Genomic DNA, 17,359 nt, shown 5'->3' with positions numbered 1-17,359 from the left:
GCCAGACTGAGCCTAAATTGTCAAGCACTATATTTCATCTGTGATAATTATCTAAAGAAACAAAGTTTGCATTTAATTCCCCAATTCTGCTGCCACATATTCCAGTATCACCCCAAGAAACCCAGATTGAGGTTATGTTCACAACTTCACAAGAGCAGCCTTAGCTGTACACTTAGTGTGCTTCAATATACATATTGCACATTAAGGTCTTGACATCAGCATGGCTCAACAATAAAACAAGAGGGAGAGCTTAAAAAGCTGTTGTAAGAAATGAGGTTTCACAAAGGCCTTAGAACTTTTTAAAAATATTTTATTCCTTCCACTCAGACAGACAATCGAGATCAAATTGATGAATGAGGAGAGACTAAGTAGAATTTTCAACTTGAAATTTAAGAGTTTCTATTTCTTCAAATTATAAGCAAAAGCATCACTGCTATAATTTTATGCAGGACAACCGATTATTTTAACACTCTCTTAAAAAGCAAACCACCAAATGTTCCCCTCACATTTTTACTCTTCATTCAAACTCCACATCTCACTCAACAACTGTGGAAGGCTTGCAGATGAAAACATAAATAAACCTGTTGTGAGAATTCAGCACAAGTTCATCAGCTATGATTAATGTCCAAGATAAAAGGCAAGAATATGTAGTAAAATGATGCCAGCATTCTATGTAGATGTGTGAGAGCGTGTGTATTTGCATTCACAATTGAGTGCAACTGATGCTTGTGGATGTTTGTAGTGCTTTGCTTTAGTGTGTTTAAAGTTCTCCTGTTGCCTTCTTTTTCTTGCCACCTTTTTTCTTGCCATTTCTGTCCCAGCCCTGAAGCTCATTTGTGGCCTCACGAGCCAAATATTTGATAAAATCATCTACTTCACGAGATCCCTGTAAATAAGAAAAAGAGGGACGTAATAAGAAAATCTACATTAAACAAGGTTTCCTGATATACTTCCTAATGCCTAATAGAAAGTATCAAGTTTTTCTTAGGCTTAGTTAAAACAGGGGAGGAAGAGTAGAATAAACATGTTTTATGTAGACACAGCAACTCTGCAGTAACAATGTAGCCTACTCTGTAAGTAGCATGTTTCACATGCAGACAAGGAACAGTAATCCAAGAGATCTGAACCCAAGCAATCCAATCCTTACACAATTATTGCACACCCAGAGTGCTTTTAGTTGAAACATACTATCCTCTTTAAATGCCAATTAAATATGACATTCAATGTCACCTCTATGCAACCCTGCAACACCTTGTCAAACATCACAAGACTACCTCTAAAGCACATTTTCCAGTCTCACTTCTAGGAAAAGTTCAGTATAAATACTAAATTACCTCATATTTCTTGGGACTTGATTTGCTGCCTTTCGGGGCAAAGTAAATAGTAGGGAAACTGCACAAATATATACATGTTCATGTTATAAAAAAACTCCATGGTCATACACCTTTCTTCTCCTCTGCTGTCCCATCCTCAGACCAAATTATCAAACTCTAAATGATCCAAGTATTATCACAATTATATGCACAGTTGTAAGGTGTAGTATTTTTTTAAAAATCAGTTTCTAAGGATGCTTCCAAAGATACATACCCTCTGACTTCATACGGTGATGGTACATCATTAGCCGTAGCATCCATTTTTGCTATTGTTATCTCTGACTCATCTATCAACTGTAAAAAATATGTTTAAAATCAATAAAATAATCATTTGCAGGAAAGGGGTATTAAGACAATATATGATGCATGAATTCCTAAACTTATATACATATATATTGCCAATTGAATTAGCCAACTGAAACGGATGACAAAGTAACACGAAGCACATTTTACATAGATCCCTGGACATATCCAGAGAAAAAAAAAGTTGTTCAAATGCACAGCTTTTTTTTTTAAAGTTTTTGAAAGTAAGCATGCTATTAAAGATTAACAGTTTAATTAAAACTCCATTTCAGACCAAATTATATATTCTACAAGTCTCATTTAAAAATCTGGACTAACTTGATATTTGGCTTACCTATTCATAAAATTACAACAAGCTTTAAATAAGCAAGGTCATTTATAATTATACACTAAAATATACCACTCTGTCAAAACAGTGCCGAAATTACGCTGAAGGTAAAGTGGAATTAAAAAAACTATTTAAGGCTTTGGCTTCTTGTTGTTACCCCTAAATATGTCACAAGGTTTGACTTACACAACATCTGCTATGCAAGCTAAACAGCTTTAGAAATGATGCAAAACTAACAAAACTTATTAAGTTAACATGAAAAGCTATTAGATTTATTTAGGATTAAAATACCTCAAGTACAGCAAAATATCTGTACATTTTGTTTATATGAACACCAAAAATAAAGATGGAGTTTTTTTTTAATTTGATGGTTCAAGTGTATCAAAAGTTCAACCTAAAAAAAAAAAGCGTTCATAATTTTGGGAAATGTGGACAGTTATCAGAAAAAGTGCTCTCAGAAAACCTATTTCACAGTCTCAATTTCCTTTTACAGTCTAGCTGAAGTATCGAGTAGTCACAAACAAGGTCATAATTTAAAAATATATAAATAGTAAGTGTATACCTTCTCTGCTAGCTCATCATATTTAGGTGCAAGATTCTTGCAGTGGCCGCACCACGGGGCATAAAACTCGATCAAAACATCCTTGTCGTCGTTATTCACGATCTCGTCAAAATTCTTTGCCACAACAACCTTTCACAAACGTAATAAAAACAGCATGAGCAATAAGAATAAAAATGGAACCTTTCTGCATTCAAGAATAAAATTTCTTATTACAAATGCTTCTACTACAAACTAATCCTTGGCATGACCATTACCTTGACAGGCTCATCATTTGATTCAGGTATTGGCTCTGATTTGAGGTATGGCTCAAGTTTGCCATCAAGTGCATTCCGCACAAACTCCTCAAAACTTTCTAACCTGTGCAAAACAATAAAAGGATCTTTAGTAGATACAGCAGCTTTAGTTTAAGCAACAAACTTCTGGAAAATTAATTTATAATTTTTAAATAAATAAATGATGTACTTAAAAAAAAAAAGAAAGAAAACGTTCACATACGTAAATTCTTCTTGTAGGTTGAATTTTCGCCCTTTTTCATCATATGCACACACAACTGGCTTGTCACCCGACTTCTGTGCCACACCACACTCTTCAAGTTCCTGTCGCATTTCATCCTTGTTGCTTATGGCAAAATAAGCCTTCAGGCCTTCATCACGCAACTTCTTTGCTACCTTCATGATCCTATAAAAAGCATCCATGTTAGATATTCAGGAATAGTAAGGAATAATACAAAATCACACAACTGCTAGATAATGGCCCTATACCACAATGACCTATAGAAGTGGTTTAGCATGCCTAAGAAAAATTTCTTAAGGACCTATTACTACTGAAGGAAGTTCCTTGCTTGTCCCTTAAGATTATTTATCATTCATTATGTATTGTTATTAATGTTGCTATGAAAAAAAAGCATATAGACCGAAAACTGCAGTTTTCTTGACGGGCTGCATAATCTAATGATGCAATATCGTACACCAACAAAATTTCTCCAATGAAGCTAAATAATAATATAGGGAATCTGTATAGTGCCATATCCTGGTCCTATAGACTGACTTATGGCCCTTTACAAAAGATACTTTTTTTTAAAGCTCACCTGCCACAATAAAGACCACCTAGCTATACTAATCATTCCAGAAATTTAGCAAATACAAAAAAAATTAAAAAATAAAAAATGAACAAAAAGAGTAAATGCATAAAGCAGCAATCAAACTGTTACAAACCTGTTTCTCCAATAGTTTGTGCCTTTGGGATTTTTCACATAATCCACCTCATAGAAAGCAATAAATGTGGGTTTCTTAAATTTTCCAGCATTATTAGCATCTCTCTGCGCACAAAGTCCAAAGCTGGGAGGAAAAAAAGCATACATGAAAATATCCATGACCTAAACCTTTCTTATTTGCATTGGAACACCTTTAGTCCAAAGAAAAAGCATGAAAATGGAAAACAAAATATGTCAAAGTCTCCACATATAAATCATATTTTTAAAAAATTCTTTTTAGGACTATTCTCTACATGTGGCATTTGTTTACAAGGTCAGCTGCCTTACAACATGAAATACTAATCCACGATCCTGAACAACGCCAACTGCCATTAGCATTTCTAGTTGCTTGCCTACTTTCATGCAGACTTTGTGGAAAAAAAATTAATGAAGACACTAAGCTTACAGAAATGTCCGCATCATTCATGCAGAGAACATTTACTTTTGGGAATAGCCAGTTCTGGAAATCAGGCAATCTGATTGGTCAACATGGGTTAGACTAATGAAATTAAGGCTATACCAATGTGGCAACATTCAAAAACTTGTTTTCGCTTCTTGATCATCTTGACATCAAATATGGTGCAATATTGCATTCAAAAACTATTTTTAAAACAAAATTGCTATGCAATTCTGATAGGCAAAATCAAAGCATGCGATCAGACCCAATATGCAGTCCAAAAAAAGTCTGCAATACGAATTTTGTTAGCGGACAACTCATATACCGGAATCACTATATTTTCAGTCAATTCTTGGACCCCTGCAAATAGAAAGAATTACCTTTCTTCTTCTAAAAATTTTTTGATGTTTCCAGTTGTTCCATCTCCAGAATATACAACTCTGGTCTCTTCAAATTTGTTCTCCATTACTTTAGGTCGAAACAGTACAATGTTACTGTGGACAAAGGAAAAAATGCATTTTTAATAAGTGTCAGTGTAAGAGTGCTTTAAAAAAAAAATAATTAACAAAAATTGCCCCATAGTGACTAACTGGATCCAGCAAGTTTTCTTAGCTTTTCCTATACAGTTTACACCCACTGGATTGAATGCCTTCATAGTTACAGCTCAATTGCATTGATATATCCTTGTTGAATGTTAAAACTTTCCTTCACCTACAGTACCTGGAATACTTAAGATGAGCCTTCAAGAGACCAGCAATTCATGACTCTTAAAGCAGAAGTGATGATGCTACTGCCTACAAAACTGAGACACAAAGCACCTTACCACAGTTAGACATCATATTTGGCTATTAGCGTACAGCAGGTTGATGATGCTGGCTGTAAGAACTTTTATAAATCTAACGAACGAAAACAAGGGACTAGTATTGGCTGTATAACCAGAATAGCTTTAGAGAATTAATGTAATTGGGAAACTGGTGAATGTGGTAAAAAAAAAAAAAAAACAATTCAGCATACAAAAAAAAAAGGAGTTAAACTGTTAGTCTACAAAGATAAGTTTGAACACCTTACTCTTTGTACTTAAAGTTTTCAAGAACACTCTCAGATGTGGTGTGAGCAAAACGCAAATCTTCCACACTGTCAGCAACTTTCTGAAAAGCTTTAGCAATATTGCTGTCAGCTTTCTCAAAGAACCCTGCAAAACAAAGATTATACTAGAGATATCTTTTTAAAAAGTTTTAAGCGGCAATTTATCAGATGTTTTTGGATCAAATGCTGCACTATTAAAGTAAAAAGGAACCAAAAAAAAAAAACCCCCAAAAATCAAGATAATAACTGCACTGTTATAAGACAAGGCATTTTTATTTTTAAAGCAAACATTGAAATCAGCAAAGATTTGAAAAGCAGTTTCAACTTGTTCATGCAGATTAAGATTATGAATTTTTCTAAAGCAGATTATTTGAAGACTACTGGATGTAGGGAAAAGCGTTAATATTTGAAATAGTGGAACTTGTAATCTTGCTTTAGAATGAGCACAAGACTTACCTATAACACTTCCACCATCACGTGCAATAAACGCTTCAACCTCAGACACTTCTCCAATTTCCTTTGATGATGGTCCCGACAATTTTTGCATGTATTTGACAATGCCATCTGAAATAATTGGTTTATTATGAGGTAAAAATATCAAATATAAACAATTTAAAAGGATCAGCCTATTGTAAAATGAGAAAAGAAAACCCCATGAATTTTCTGTTATATGCAGGTCACCATTAATGTTAGAAAATTATTTAATCTCTGTGTTGCCAACAAAATACTTTCTTTAACAAGATCATTTTGCACTCATATTAGCTGCATCATTTCTGAGAAGGGATGCTGAACAACGCATCATCACAAACCTTAATACTTTTTAACCTTTATAACATAAAAATCTGATGAAATTTTACTTCAGCCAAAAAAAAAAAAAAATTACAATTAAAAACATACATATTGTACAGTAAATTATAATTTATGTAGTATGGCTTTCTCAAAAAGAAAATCTGCACAAAAAGTATTTTGAAAAAGTATACAATGCCCTTGCAAACCAAGCCAGTTCAGAAATCTGATATACTCAAATCCAGAAAACAGCACAAAAAGACTGATGATAAGGCACATCTATTATTTTACCAGTTAGTGTAGTGACTCACCAGACTCTCGGGGACCGTCATAATCTTTACTAACTTCTCCTCCTCTGAAAACTTTGAGTGTTGGATAGCCTGAAACGCCAAATTTGCTGCAAGTGCTTGTCTCAGCTGTGCAATCTACCTATAGAACAAAAAGAATACATTTGCATGAACTGTTTCAAAAACAAAAATCAATAGTCTTAATACCACTACCAAATACCACCCTATTACAATAAAACTTCCAGGGGAGGTACAATTAAAACAGCAGGTGCAAAAAAAGAGGAATGGGGCAAATCTGCCAACAGATGCTGATGGAAAATATTACTCAAATGTCTGGATACTGAAATAGACAAAAAAAAGAACAAGAGCAAGTTATTCAAATAATGGAAAGTGAGAATAAATGAACACCAATAAACAGGATAAATATAATAAGTGTTGCAAAGGGAGCTACTAGAATGGTAGGTATCTCAAACTCTTAACTGAGTGATAGCCTGAGTCAAAGGCAACATTAATTTGGCATCCTGCAAATAATCCTTCGTCAGAACGAGCATGAAAGAGCAGCCAATATAACTGATAGCACACAAACTCATACTAAAGGAAAACAATCTAAGCAGCATTCTTTTCACTCTTCAGAGCACATCAGGAGTTATATCTATCCCACAATTGTATCTGATACAAAACTAATACAGGCACAAGCTTTTTCGTAAAAGCAGCTGTAAGTATGGGCCATCCTGTGAATTTAAAGTAGGAAATGGAAAAAAAAAGAACCAATGGCTAAACATGGCGAGCAAATGTTGAATAAGAACTTTTGATGTACTTGTGGCTGTAATCTATAACCATAAACAAAAATGACCTCAAAAGACTAAAATATAGTTCTAAGAGATATCCAGAAATCAAGCAGAAAACACCAATCAACCAGTAAGTGCTTCTTGTAGCTTTTAAAAATTTCAAAAGTGCTTTACAACATATACCTTTGCCAGCGAAACTGGTGGATCACTGTTCTTCAATTTAGTGGCTGCTTTTTCATATTCTGGTGCCAGCTTTTTACAGTGACCACACCTGTACAACACACATTTAAAGAATTTTCTCTATAATTTAGAATATATTTCATAGTTTTACAGACTATATTCACAATGCTACCCTGCTCCCTTCCCAAACACAATGTCTGAATTATTAAACTTACTGCCTGAAACTGTTACTCAACTATTTAACTTTTCCCACTTTTTATTTGGTCTACCAGTTAAGCTTTCAAAAAAGCAGCTTAAGTTGGCATAAAAAAACTGATAATTTTTTTGTAACTAAGTCAACATTTTGTACTGAAGATTGAGTTACCCAAGTGGCTAGACTGACGGTTATCAGACACCCTCACAGTTTGAGTAATCTTAGGCAAAAAGGACATGAAATATACGCAACGTCATAGTTCCCTTAACATGACGTGACAGAGCATTACCAAAGGTGCGACAATTAACTTACAGAAATACATTTATTATGCGAGCTTGCCATAACATGGGCAACGTCGAAAAAAACCAACCCTTAATTCATTCTGCACCTGCAAACTATTTTATTTCGTTTCTGCATCTCAAGAAAAATCGATGTACAGAACTTCCTACACAGAACATAACTATTACTTAAAAAAAACCAAAAGGACATTTCTGACAAAACCAATTCATCACATATACTGAAACTACGGTAAAAGAGCAAAAGCATTGATCTTGATCTTTAGCATTTCTTACCATGGAGCATAAAACTCGACCAGAACAAGATCATGTTCGTTGACCTTTCTTTCGAAATTACTGTCGGTAAATTCTAGTACGTCACTTGCACTAACTGCAAGGAAAACGCAGGAAACAACTATCAAGGCACGCATCGTGACAAGTGAACAGCGACTGAGTAACGGATACCACAGGAGCATGGGAGGGCCGCTCTGTGCTGTCGAAATTTGATTGGTCCACGAATGCCACCTTGACCACAAGTACTTCCGGGTGAAGGTAACATCTGTTGACAAAGAATTTAACGTTTCACAGCCACGTGAAATACCGACAGATGGTGTATAGCATCAACGGCAGAAAGTGTAATAGCAATATCCTTTACTCTGTGAAAAATCCCGTCACAGGGACTTATGATTAAATATAAATAATCTGTTCATTCCTATATTAAATTTAGTACATAACCAAGTAGTAATATTGCCATTTGATATTTATTAGTTTAAACATATTGATCATTTTAAAATACCACCGAACTATGGTGGGTTCGCATAAGTGTAGCCGTCATCGATACAAATTTGAATCGCCCAAACAGCTAGACCATCACATTAGATCATTAGATATCGTGCAGCAGAACTCGCCATCTCTAGCCCTAGACCATTTGTAGACACTATGAGCACTGCTCGAAGGTTATTAAGTTTCCTGTGATAATCAAAATATCTGTGGGTCACAAGTGTGATGCTGAATAACAAAAATAAAAGACTCCAGATTTTACTTTTAACAGATAAGAACAAATTTATACAAAAGAAAGCATGGCTCAGCCATGGAACATGTTTCAGTTAACTGAGTGCAGACTGTTAGCTACTTTCATTTGCCGTGAAACGACCAACCATGGAACAGCTACTGTATTTAAAAAAAAAAAAAAAAAAGCGATGATTAAATCTTGCAAAGAAACTGCACAAATCATCCTATAAATTCATTCTTAATTGAAACAAAAGAAGGAGCACTTTCACTAATGGGATTTCAGAATGTGGATAAGATAACACTTTATTTATCCCAGAGGGCAGTTCAGGAAATGTTTTGGTTGATATAAGTAGGCAACAAAAAACATGTTTTTGCTAAATCTTATAAATTTAATAAAATGAAATTCTGGTAAATCTAAATATGCAAGGATGACATACATTGGTTTTGGAAAACCAGTCTGATGTAAAAAAAAAATGTCAGTTATAGAGTTTTACTCAGACTGATTTGTAAACCATTGTCATCCATGCTTAGAACTTTTCCAATCTTCAGAGTTAATTTTTCTTAAAGAGAGTGCAGCCTAATCTGTATAGCACTTCAACATTTGTTTTTACCTTACTTTTGGGCCAATAATACATATTTCCAGATTTAACTCTAAATAATTGAGTCCCTTTTGCTCTCTCATGAACAATTTACAATGTTGACTATTCTAAAAGCTTGTACCTGATTTTGGCACTGTTCTTTCCAAGTGTTAAAACAATACTTTAGATCAAAGATTTCCATAGTGGTAAATACTATAATTTCTGTCTTCATTTATTTATATACTTATGCATACAGAAGACATGTCTGGCTTTCTTCTATTCCTATTCAAACAGTGCACTGTGAATCAGAAAAGACTCGTGGATCAGAGCAACAGAATGGCAAACTGGATCTTCTGAAGCGGCAAAAACCAGGCCTATACCAACTGAAAATTTAGGGAACTACAACAGCAGCTAGCTAAAAGTTGTGTATCTCTGACAAAATTAAATGAGGTAAACATGCCACCAGAGTTACCATTGAATTTAAAACATGAATCTCTTATTAGACTTGGTTGGCAAATGTTAATCACAAAATAAACTGCCACCAGTGTAAACGTTAGAAAAAGGTGGGGTTGTTGCTATATCTTATGGTCATATGTGATTTTAGTGTGACGATGTGGTATAAACAAGAGCAAATTTTGGTTTTGACTGCTTAGATGATTAGACATCCCTCACTGTTCAAAAGTTTGATTTAGAGGTTTCCCTGTAATGCTCGTTTCTTATCTTTTTGATAATCAGAAAAGGATATTCAAACTGTAAACTCACTCATAAGAATTTTATTCGTTTGAGTTTTTCCAAAGAACATTTAAACATATTAAGAACGCTGGGAGGAAATGTTGATAGGTGTTTGTTTCTGGCTGCCTTTTTATTTGCTAATTTGCACTTTGCATTTGATTTGTTTGTGCAGCAACTTCAGATATAATTTCAATCTGAAGCTAATGTTTATTTGTTAATACATAAACATGCCACACCTGTTGAAGTAAGTTTACAGAGGATTTGTTTTTAACAAGAATTCCTATTTTAAAATGCTTACTTTTTTATCTTGCAAAAATCATGGTTTGAATTTAATAGTATAAATTTATGATGTAAAGGGATGGATGGGAGGTATATTTAGATAGGCTAGAAACTGAAAACATTTTAAAAAGGGAATTCAGCATGTAGAAATGTACTATCCATGTTATTTAAAAGTAGAGGTTGGTTTCAGATACTAAAGATTCCTGCATCATTTTTTTTTATAGTGACAAATCAACTTTATAATTTCTTTTTTCGTGGATTGTATTATTTCAACTTGTTCCTAATGTCATTGTCTCTATCACTATTAGTAGGCTTTGTCTGCTAAATAAAAAGGTATTCTATTCTAAATGAAGAAAGAAACATCTCCTTAGTATAGATTTCATAAATAACCACATGCAAGACCATCAACAAAGATAACGTTTTTTGTTGTTGTTGGTTTTTCCTAAATGACAATGATCCATATGTGTGTTGTTTCACGGTTAACAAGATAAAAAAAACTGTATTTGTTTGGGAATGGCAGCTCATGTACTAAAGCAGATACCCTAGGAATGATTTACCAAAATGAATTGTCTGTTTTAATAGATCTGGGCAGTTTCTGAAACAAACTATGATTTATATATATATATGTTATATTTCTCAAAGATAAAGTAGAAAAATGCAACACAGTAATCAAGACTGTAGAAGCTACAATACAGTAATGTTTCATGATAATAGAACTATCATGTTTCATGATAAGAGAAATGATCCTATTTCAGATTACCAGTATTCTATGGGATTATCAGTCATTGATGCCTTGACTGATATCAGTCTGGGGGAGTACATGGATAGATGCAGCAGCTGAGAAGACCTGCCTTTCAGGCACTACTGAGCAGGTCCTGCGCAGAACGGCCAGTCCACTCCTTCACATTCATAAGCCAGGTCTTCCTTTGCTCACCTTGGCGTCAACCACACTCAAGGTACCTTGAAGGACGGTCTTCGATGGAGTGTCACGCCGGGTCACATGGTCAAACCAGACCAACTTATGCAGCTTGACCGTCAATGGGACAGTAACAATGCTTAGACAGCAGTCACTTGGTGATCTTGGCAAAGAAGAGGCCCTAGTCATGAAGGAATTAGAAATGCTGTCACCCACAATGATGTGGCACAACTTAGGGCTCTGTTGTTGAAAAACAAGCATCAATGTACCACTGAATGACAAGCAGGAGACTGCACTAATGATAGCCATTAAACATAGCCATTTACATATTGTACAGCTTTTGATGAACAGCAGCGAGTGTGACCTCACTGTGCAAAATATAAATAATTACTCCCCTTTTGATATAGCTGTCATCACTGCATTTGACAGTCGACAAGGGCCTTCTCATAATTTGTGCTGGGAGATAGTTTATCTTCTGATGAGAGCAGGAGCTGAACCTGCTTGCCCTGAAGCAATGCTCTATGTCTTTCGCACAGCACTTAAGGTGATTATGAATATAAGCTGAAATTTAAATTTTTTTTAATTTTAAAGAAAGAACATTTATTTTATTTCACAGGGATAGATTATTTCAATATTGATATAGTAAAGATATAATATATTGATATAATACATATAATTATGTTTGATATGCTTCATAGTATGTATTGATGCTCTAGTTTTCAGATGTTGTGTGGAAAGTGACCAGGAAAATAAAAATATGCCTTTTATCAAATTTTGACATTCTGCCTGAAAAAAACAATTTCTGAACTTAAATTAACTGTCCCACTATTACTAAAGTGATCAAATATAGCTGTTCGCTTTTAAAATTGTGGGCTTCAGTCATGTGTAAAATCAGCACTGGAGGCCACCTTGTTTTGTTGTTGAGAGACATCATTGGCAGGCACACTTCTAACACAAGTAGATTATCCTAAGTGAAGTCATCAAAACGTTGGCATCCTGATAAGCAGGCCTGATGAGAGGGGGGGACAGGGGGGTCTGGTGTACCCGGGCCCGCGGCTGTCAAGGGGGCCCGGCCCTGGTCAGTGGAATTTTTTTTCTTCTTCTCCTTTACATTATATATATGAAAATAATTTACGATTACAAGTACAAGGGGCCCGGAGAGGTCGTCTGTCCCGGGGCCCGGGCTGGCTCTCGGCGGCCCTGCTGATAAGGGAGTCACGCCATAAAATTTTGAACCAGAGATGAAAAAGGGTGAATTGGAGAACATTGGCTACACAAGAGGATAAGGTTACAACCTAAAACAAAGATTTAAAGAAAGCTTTCTGTTACTTAGTATCTAAAGCTAAACTGATACTTAGTATCTAAAACTAAAGAATTGGTCATTGATAGGAAGCATCAACCTGTTCATACATCCTGCCAATGACACGGTGGAACAGGTGCAAAGTTTTAGGTACCTTGGCACAGTGCTGGACGACACTTTCCTTCCAGGAAAGCATGTCAGCACCTGTTTCTGCTAAGGCAATTCAGGAATTTTGGTGTCAGTGGCCTTGTTCTAGAATCAGTGTATCACAGCTTGATTGAAAGCATTCTCGCGGTTAATCTATCAGTGTGGTTCGGCATTCTATCCATCAAAAATAGGAGTTCTTGATAAGGGTGGTTAAGATTTCCAGCAAGATCATTGGCCTTCTACAAAGACCCAAAGTGACCTATACACCAGGGCTGTAAGGTTAAGAGCTGTCAGTATTATCACAGACCGCTCTCACACACTACATCATCATTTCCAAATGCTCCCCTCTGGCTGTAGATGAAAAAAACTGGTTGCCAAGAAGAGGGCTTTTGCTGAGTCCTTTGTACCAACTGTGATATCACTCTTGAACATGGCTAACTGATGTACCGTGCGTGTGTGTGTGTGTGCATGCATACGCTTCTGATAATTATTGCTAGGAGATTTAAGAGTGAGTGTAGTAATTGTATGGGTGTGTGATATGTGACTGTATTTTGTTTAGTTATTGCATGTGAGCTCCAAACAAAGACAAATGTCTCTATCTGTTATAAACATAGATAATAACAATGAATTTAGGCAACTGCTTGCTTCAATGTGGAAATCATTGCAAAACAAGTTGTCAGACCAACAATCCCTGTGAACAATAGAAAAATACCATAAAAAACTTAGATAATAAACCTCCTTGATTAAATCCGGTTGAACTGGAAGTAGAATTTTTACAGATCCTTGCACACAAATGAAGCCAGTGTCCTGCTTGCACTTTGTATTCCCATGGGTAGGATGCAACCAGTACAGTTCTACAATTCTGTTATATCCTTCCCATGAACTATGCTTATGATCATTTCAGTAAAATTAAATAGTTCTTTTGTCTGCCACATAATACTAAATAATGAAGGAAAGAAAGGGTAAGAATTCCATTGATGACCCAAGCTTGAAAAGCCTACAGAAATGAGTGCTCAGGACATTTTATTTAAGGTGATAAGTGCATTACAGGTTTGTCAAAAATGTATTATTTTTACAACTAGATCAAGCTAAACGCATTCACAGCATAAGAAAACATAAGCATTCCTTCTACATCCTTTACTTTTCTGTATAAGTACATGTTCACTGCTGGGTGGACAGGTTTTAATCACTGGCCTAAAAAACCTTGAACCTTCTCCAGATTAACTATGTGGAGATAGAACTTTATCGTTCCTTCATGGATATAGTACTTCACACTATAACATGATCTTAGCATATCCTTCATGAACCACAAGTTGATTGTATAACAATGCCATATTTCACTATAAATATGTCTAATGTAAGCAACAAGGATGAAGAAACAGATAAATTTTTCATTTTGCTGCAGATGGAAGATGCAGTATTTCTGAGACATTTCCTCACAGCCTGCATAGAGCACTGCACCTCTCATCTGGTTCATGAGCGTGTGCTGCTAAAACTTCACCGCAATCAGCCTCTTTACATGGCTGAGTCAGGCATTGATGAATTCTTAGAGGTATTCATACTTTGCAGGATTTTGATGATGATGATGATGATGATTTATAATGCGCAGGTATCCATTCAAAAGAATGCTCATTGCGCAAAATAAAAAATAAAAAAGTAATAATATTAGATGTTTTAAATAATCTGATAATAAATTATTTTAAATGTTTAAATTAATTTTTGGCAATACTGTTTTGTTCTTTAGAAGTCAAAGCATTAGAATGACTCCAAATGTATATAGATTAAAGCAGGAAGAAAAATAGGCTAAGAAAATTTGATGTTTTCATCATTTTTTTGAATGTAAATATTTTGAAAGATTTTGTAAGTGAAAAGGGGGAGGGAGAATGTGTACAATAAGTTTGATGTTTCTTTGTCTGTAGCTGGCTTCCTTCTTCACTGTCAAGCTAATAAAGACAACAACATGGCAGAAGTTGCCAGGACTAATACAGACATTTGTATATTATATGGAGTCACACTGGTCACGACGTTTTCTCAAAGAAAAGATATATCGACGACTTGTGCTGTATGCCTCAGCAGCAGGCTGGCAGTGGAGTGCTAGTGACTTGGTGCTCATCAGAAATACATCCCAAACATTGGCACAGTGGTGTCAGAATTTACAGTGCAGCCCACTTTCTCTCTCTTTTGCCAGCAGGCTGTCATTTCGTAAGAAATGTGAACAGTCAGTATCATTCTGCCTCACATTCATTAACATTCCAGATGCAGTCAAAGAATACATATTGCTGGGTGATGTGGATCTCTTGCTGAAAAGTGAGAAAGGGGTAGATCTGACAAAAGTGCAGATGTGAAAAGAAGTTTATGGAGTTCCTCTTCTGCTTACATTATGGAGTACTTGCAATCAATTATATGACTATGAACAGTTACCTGCCTTGTGTAATTTAAGTCCTCTTGTGATGTCAGATTGTCAGGATGAGCTTCATGTTAGTAGTTCATGATTTCTTTTTTCACACTAGTTATGGCAATGAGATTGTTTATGCACAGGAAATGCACAAAAGAAACATAAAGGAGACAAAATAATGCCCCTACACCAACCCTTTAAATTATAGTAACACATTATCCCTCTAGTTACCTTTGCAGGACCCAAAATAACTAATCAAATGACCATCTAAGCAAAAAATATGTCAGGTTGCACAAAGGTAACTTATTACATGACTCGTTCTTAAGTCTTTTAATCGCACTCAGGACTGGCTCCGCATGTGTCATATACCGCAATGCAATTTAATCTCCCCTTGACCACTTTTGACATCCAACTACATGTTTGTTATTCAGAGGTCGTGAAAAATATGTCAGCTGATGAACTCAGTACTTGTAGTAAATTTTACTTATGAAACAGGGTCAGTAAAGAGATCAGTAGTCACAGAATTTATGAGTACAAAACATTAATTTTTTAATCTGATAAAATATTGAAATACTTTGGATGTTTTATTTATTTGTATTGTGAGAATTGTTTTTGAAATTTATGCTTTGTGAACCACTTATGCAAAGTTTGTGAATGGTATTCTCAGACCTGTTCACTTACTCTTAGACTTTTAGATTTATTACAAAAAATTTAAGAAAAAGTCTCATAGTGACTACAATATTTATTAGGTTTTTGACCATGCTCTTTTTTGCCAGTTAAACCTTCTAAGCTTATTTCAAAGAAACACAAAATAAGTTTTAAATGTGTACTGTTTGATACAATTTGAATAAACATTTATGTGAAACAACATGTTTATAAAGTAAGGTAAAGTTAAAAAAAGGCAGTTATTTTTTTATGTGCACCAAACTATTTGTAGGGTAAGCAGTTTGAGACAACATTTTTTATTGTTATTCTACTCACGCTTATCCACATAAAGGAGGCACATTCATCCAATTTACAAATAAAATTACTGTATACCTAACTTGGATACTTTAAAGGTGTTTATGGTATTCTAATATTCAGGTTGTAAGGGGTTGTCTGTCTCCTTATTAGCAGTGTTCATGCCTGACTTGCTGGCTTCTTAATATGCCATGTTGTAGTCCCCTGTACCTGAGAAGGGAGAAGAGTCATCAGACTCATCTGAGTAGAATGTCTTGCTCATTTGCAGGGCAAGAGAGATATTTGAGGAGGCATACTTTTCCAACAGAGTTTTGGATTTTTCCTCTGATGCATTGAAAGTGAATCAAAAGTATTATATCATTTGGATTTGTATTGCTTCCCTTTGTATGGTTCCTGAGCTCGAGGTTTTTCAAAGTGGCACTCCACAGTCTACACTATAAGCATCAAAATATGACCTATAGCTCAATGACTGCAATGGTGATAAACATCTGCAGCCTTGTTTACATTTTTGTATCATTATTATTTGTAAAATGCCACAAGCTTGTCCATAGGGCTGAGATATGGCACGATGTAAGTGTACCTTTTTTAAGGGGGAGAGAATGAAAATGCTGTTTTCAGGACAATGTCACTGAACCATGCACTTGACCATATTCTGCAGAGGGGATTTTGAATGACTTCAGTAAATGGACACTTTGTTCACTGCATGATGGTAGCTATGTCCACAAATCTGCATCTTGATCAATTTTAGGCCTTTGAATTCCATAATGTGAAACATGATACAGTGGAACCTCGGTTAACGAACTTAATCCGTTCTGGAAAGTTGTTCGTTATTGTTCGTTATCCGAAGCAATTTTTCCCATAAGAAATAAAGGAAATAGATTTAATTGGTTCCCAGCCCCTGTTGACTCGCTAATATATGAAAGTTACAGGCTATATAGGTAGGTTTTAATGAGAACAGTTATAATGCAGTTAAATGGAGTTAAATAAACATAAAAATATTAACAAAAGCATTTAAACATCAGAAAACTTGCCGTTTTGACGGCGTGGGTGGATGGAGGTGTGGGGAGGAAGGGGTGGAATTACTGCTTGGATTCCCCCTCCAAGAGCATGTGTGACATTGTAAAATCGGGGATGACTTCCCTTTTCTGTCGCTTTGAGGTTGAAGGAAAAACTTGTCCAGTGTCTGTTGCTTCTGCCTTTTTTGCAACACTTTTGGGTAATATGACATCAC

At 35.3% G+C, this 17,359-nt stretch overlaps 2 protein-coding genes across 4 annotated transcripts; one reads left to right on the top strand and one right to left on the bottom strand.

Moving 5' to 3' along the window:
• Positions 1-293: 293 nt before the first annotated feature.
• Positions 294-8,660, bottom strand: LOC112554135 (protein disulfide-isomerase A3-like). The gene is made up of 14 exons (XM_025221750.1): positions 8,615-8,660; positions 8,108-8,369; positions 7,346-7,433; positions 6,399-6,516; positions 5,758-5,865; positions 5,284-5,407; positions 4,596-4,709; positions 3,781-3,903; positions 3,062-3,244; positions 2,821-2,923; positions 2,567-2,695; positions 1,588-1,667; positions 1,335-1,392; positions 294-886 (listed from the first exon to the last, which is right to left on the bottom strand). Exons 1-14 carry the CDS (start codon positions 8,643-8,645, stop codon positions 761-763), a joined length of 1,647 nt encoding a protein of 548 aa, XP_025077535.1. The 5' UTR covers positions 8,646-8,660; the 3' UTR covers positions 294-760.
• Positions 8,286-17,022, top strand: LOC112554136. Of its 3 annotated transcripts, none has more exons than XM_025221752.1 (6): positions 8,286-8,420; positions 9,694-9,849; positions 10,304-10,375; positions 11,166-11,870; positions 14,179-14,325; positions 14,693-17,022. In XM_025221752.1, exons 4-6 carry the CDS (start codon positions 11,625-11,627, stop codon positions 15,116-15,118), a joined length of 819 nt encoding a protein of 272 aa, XP_025077537.1. In that variant the 5' UTR covers positions 8,286-8,420; positions 9,694-9,849; positions 10,304-10,375; positions 11,166-11,624; the 3' UTR covers positions 15,119-17,022. The 3 variants fall into 3 exon arrangements, with proteins under 3 accessions (XP_025077537.1, XP_025077536.1, XP_025077538.1); XM_025221751.1 differs by having other exon boundaries at positions 8,345-8,445; XM_025221753.1 differs by lacking the exon at positions 8,286-8,420 and adding an exon at positions 8,738-9,170.
• Positions 17,023-17,359: the final 337 nt, after the last annotated feature.

Source organism: Pomacea canaliculata, linkage group LG13 (assembly GCF_003073045.1).
Source record: "Pomacea canaliculata isolate SZHN2017 linkage group LG13, ASM307304v1, whole genome shotgun sequence".
In the NCBI taxonomy this organism is placed as follows: Eukaryota; Metazoa; Mollusca; class Gastropoda; order Architaenioglossa; family Ampullariidae; genus Pomacea; species Pomacea canaliculata.
Note: the sequence above shows the minus strand (reverse complement) of the source record. Positions and strands in the feature narration are given on the sequence as shown.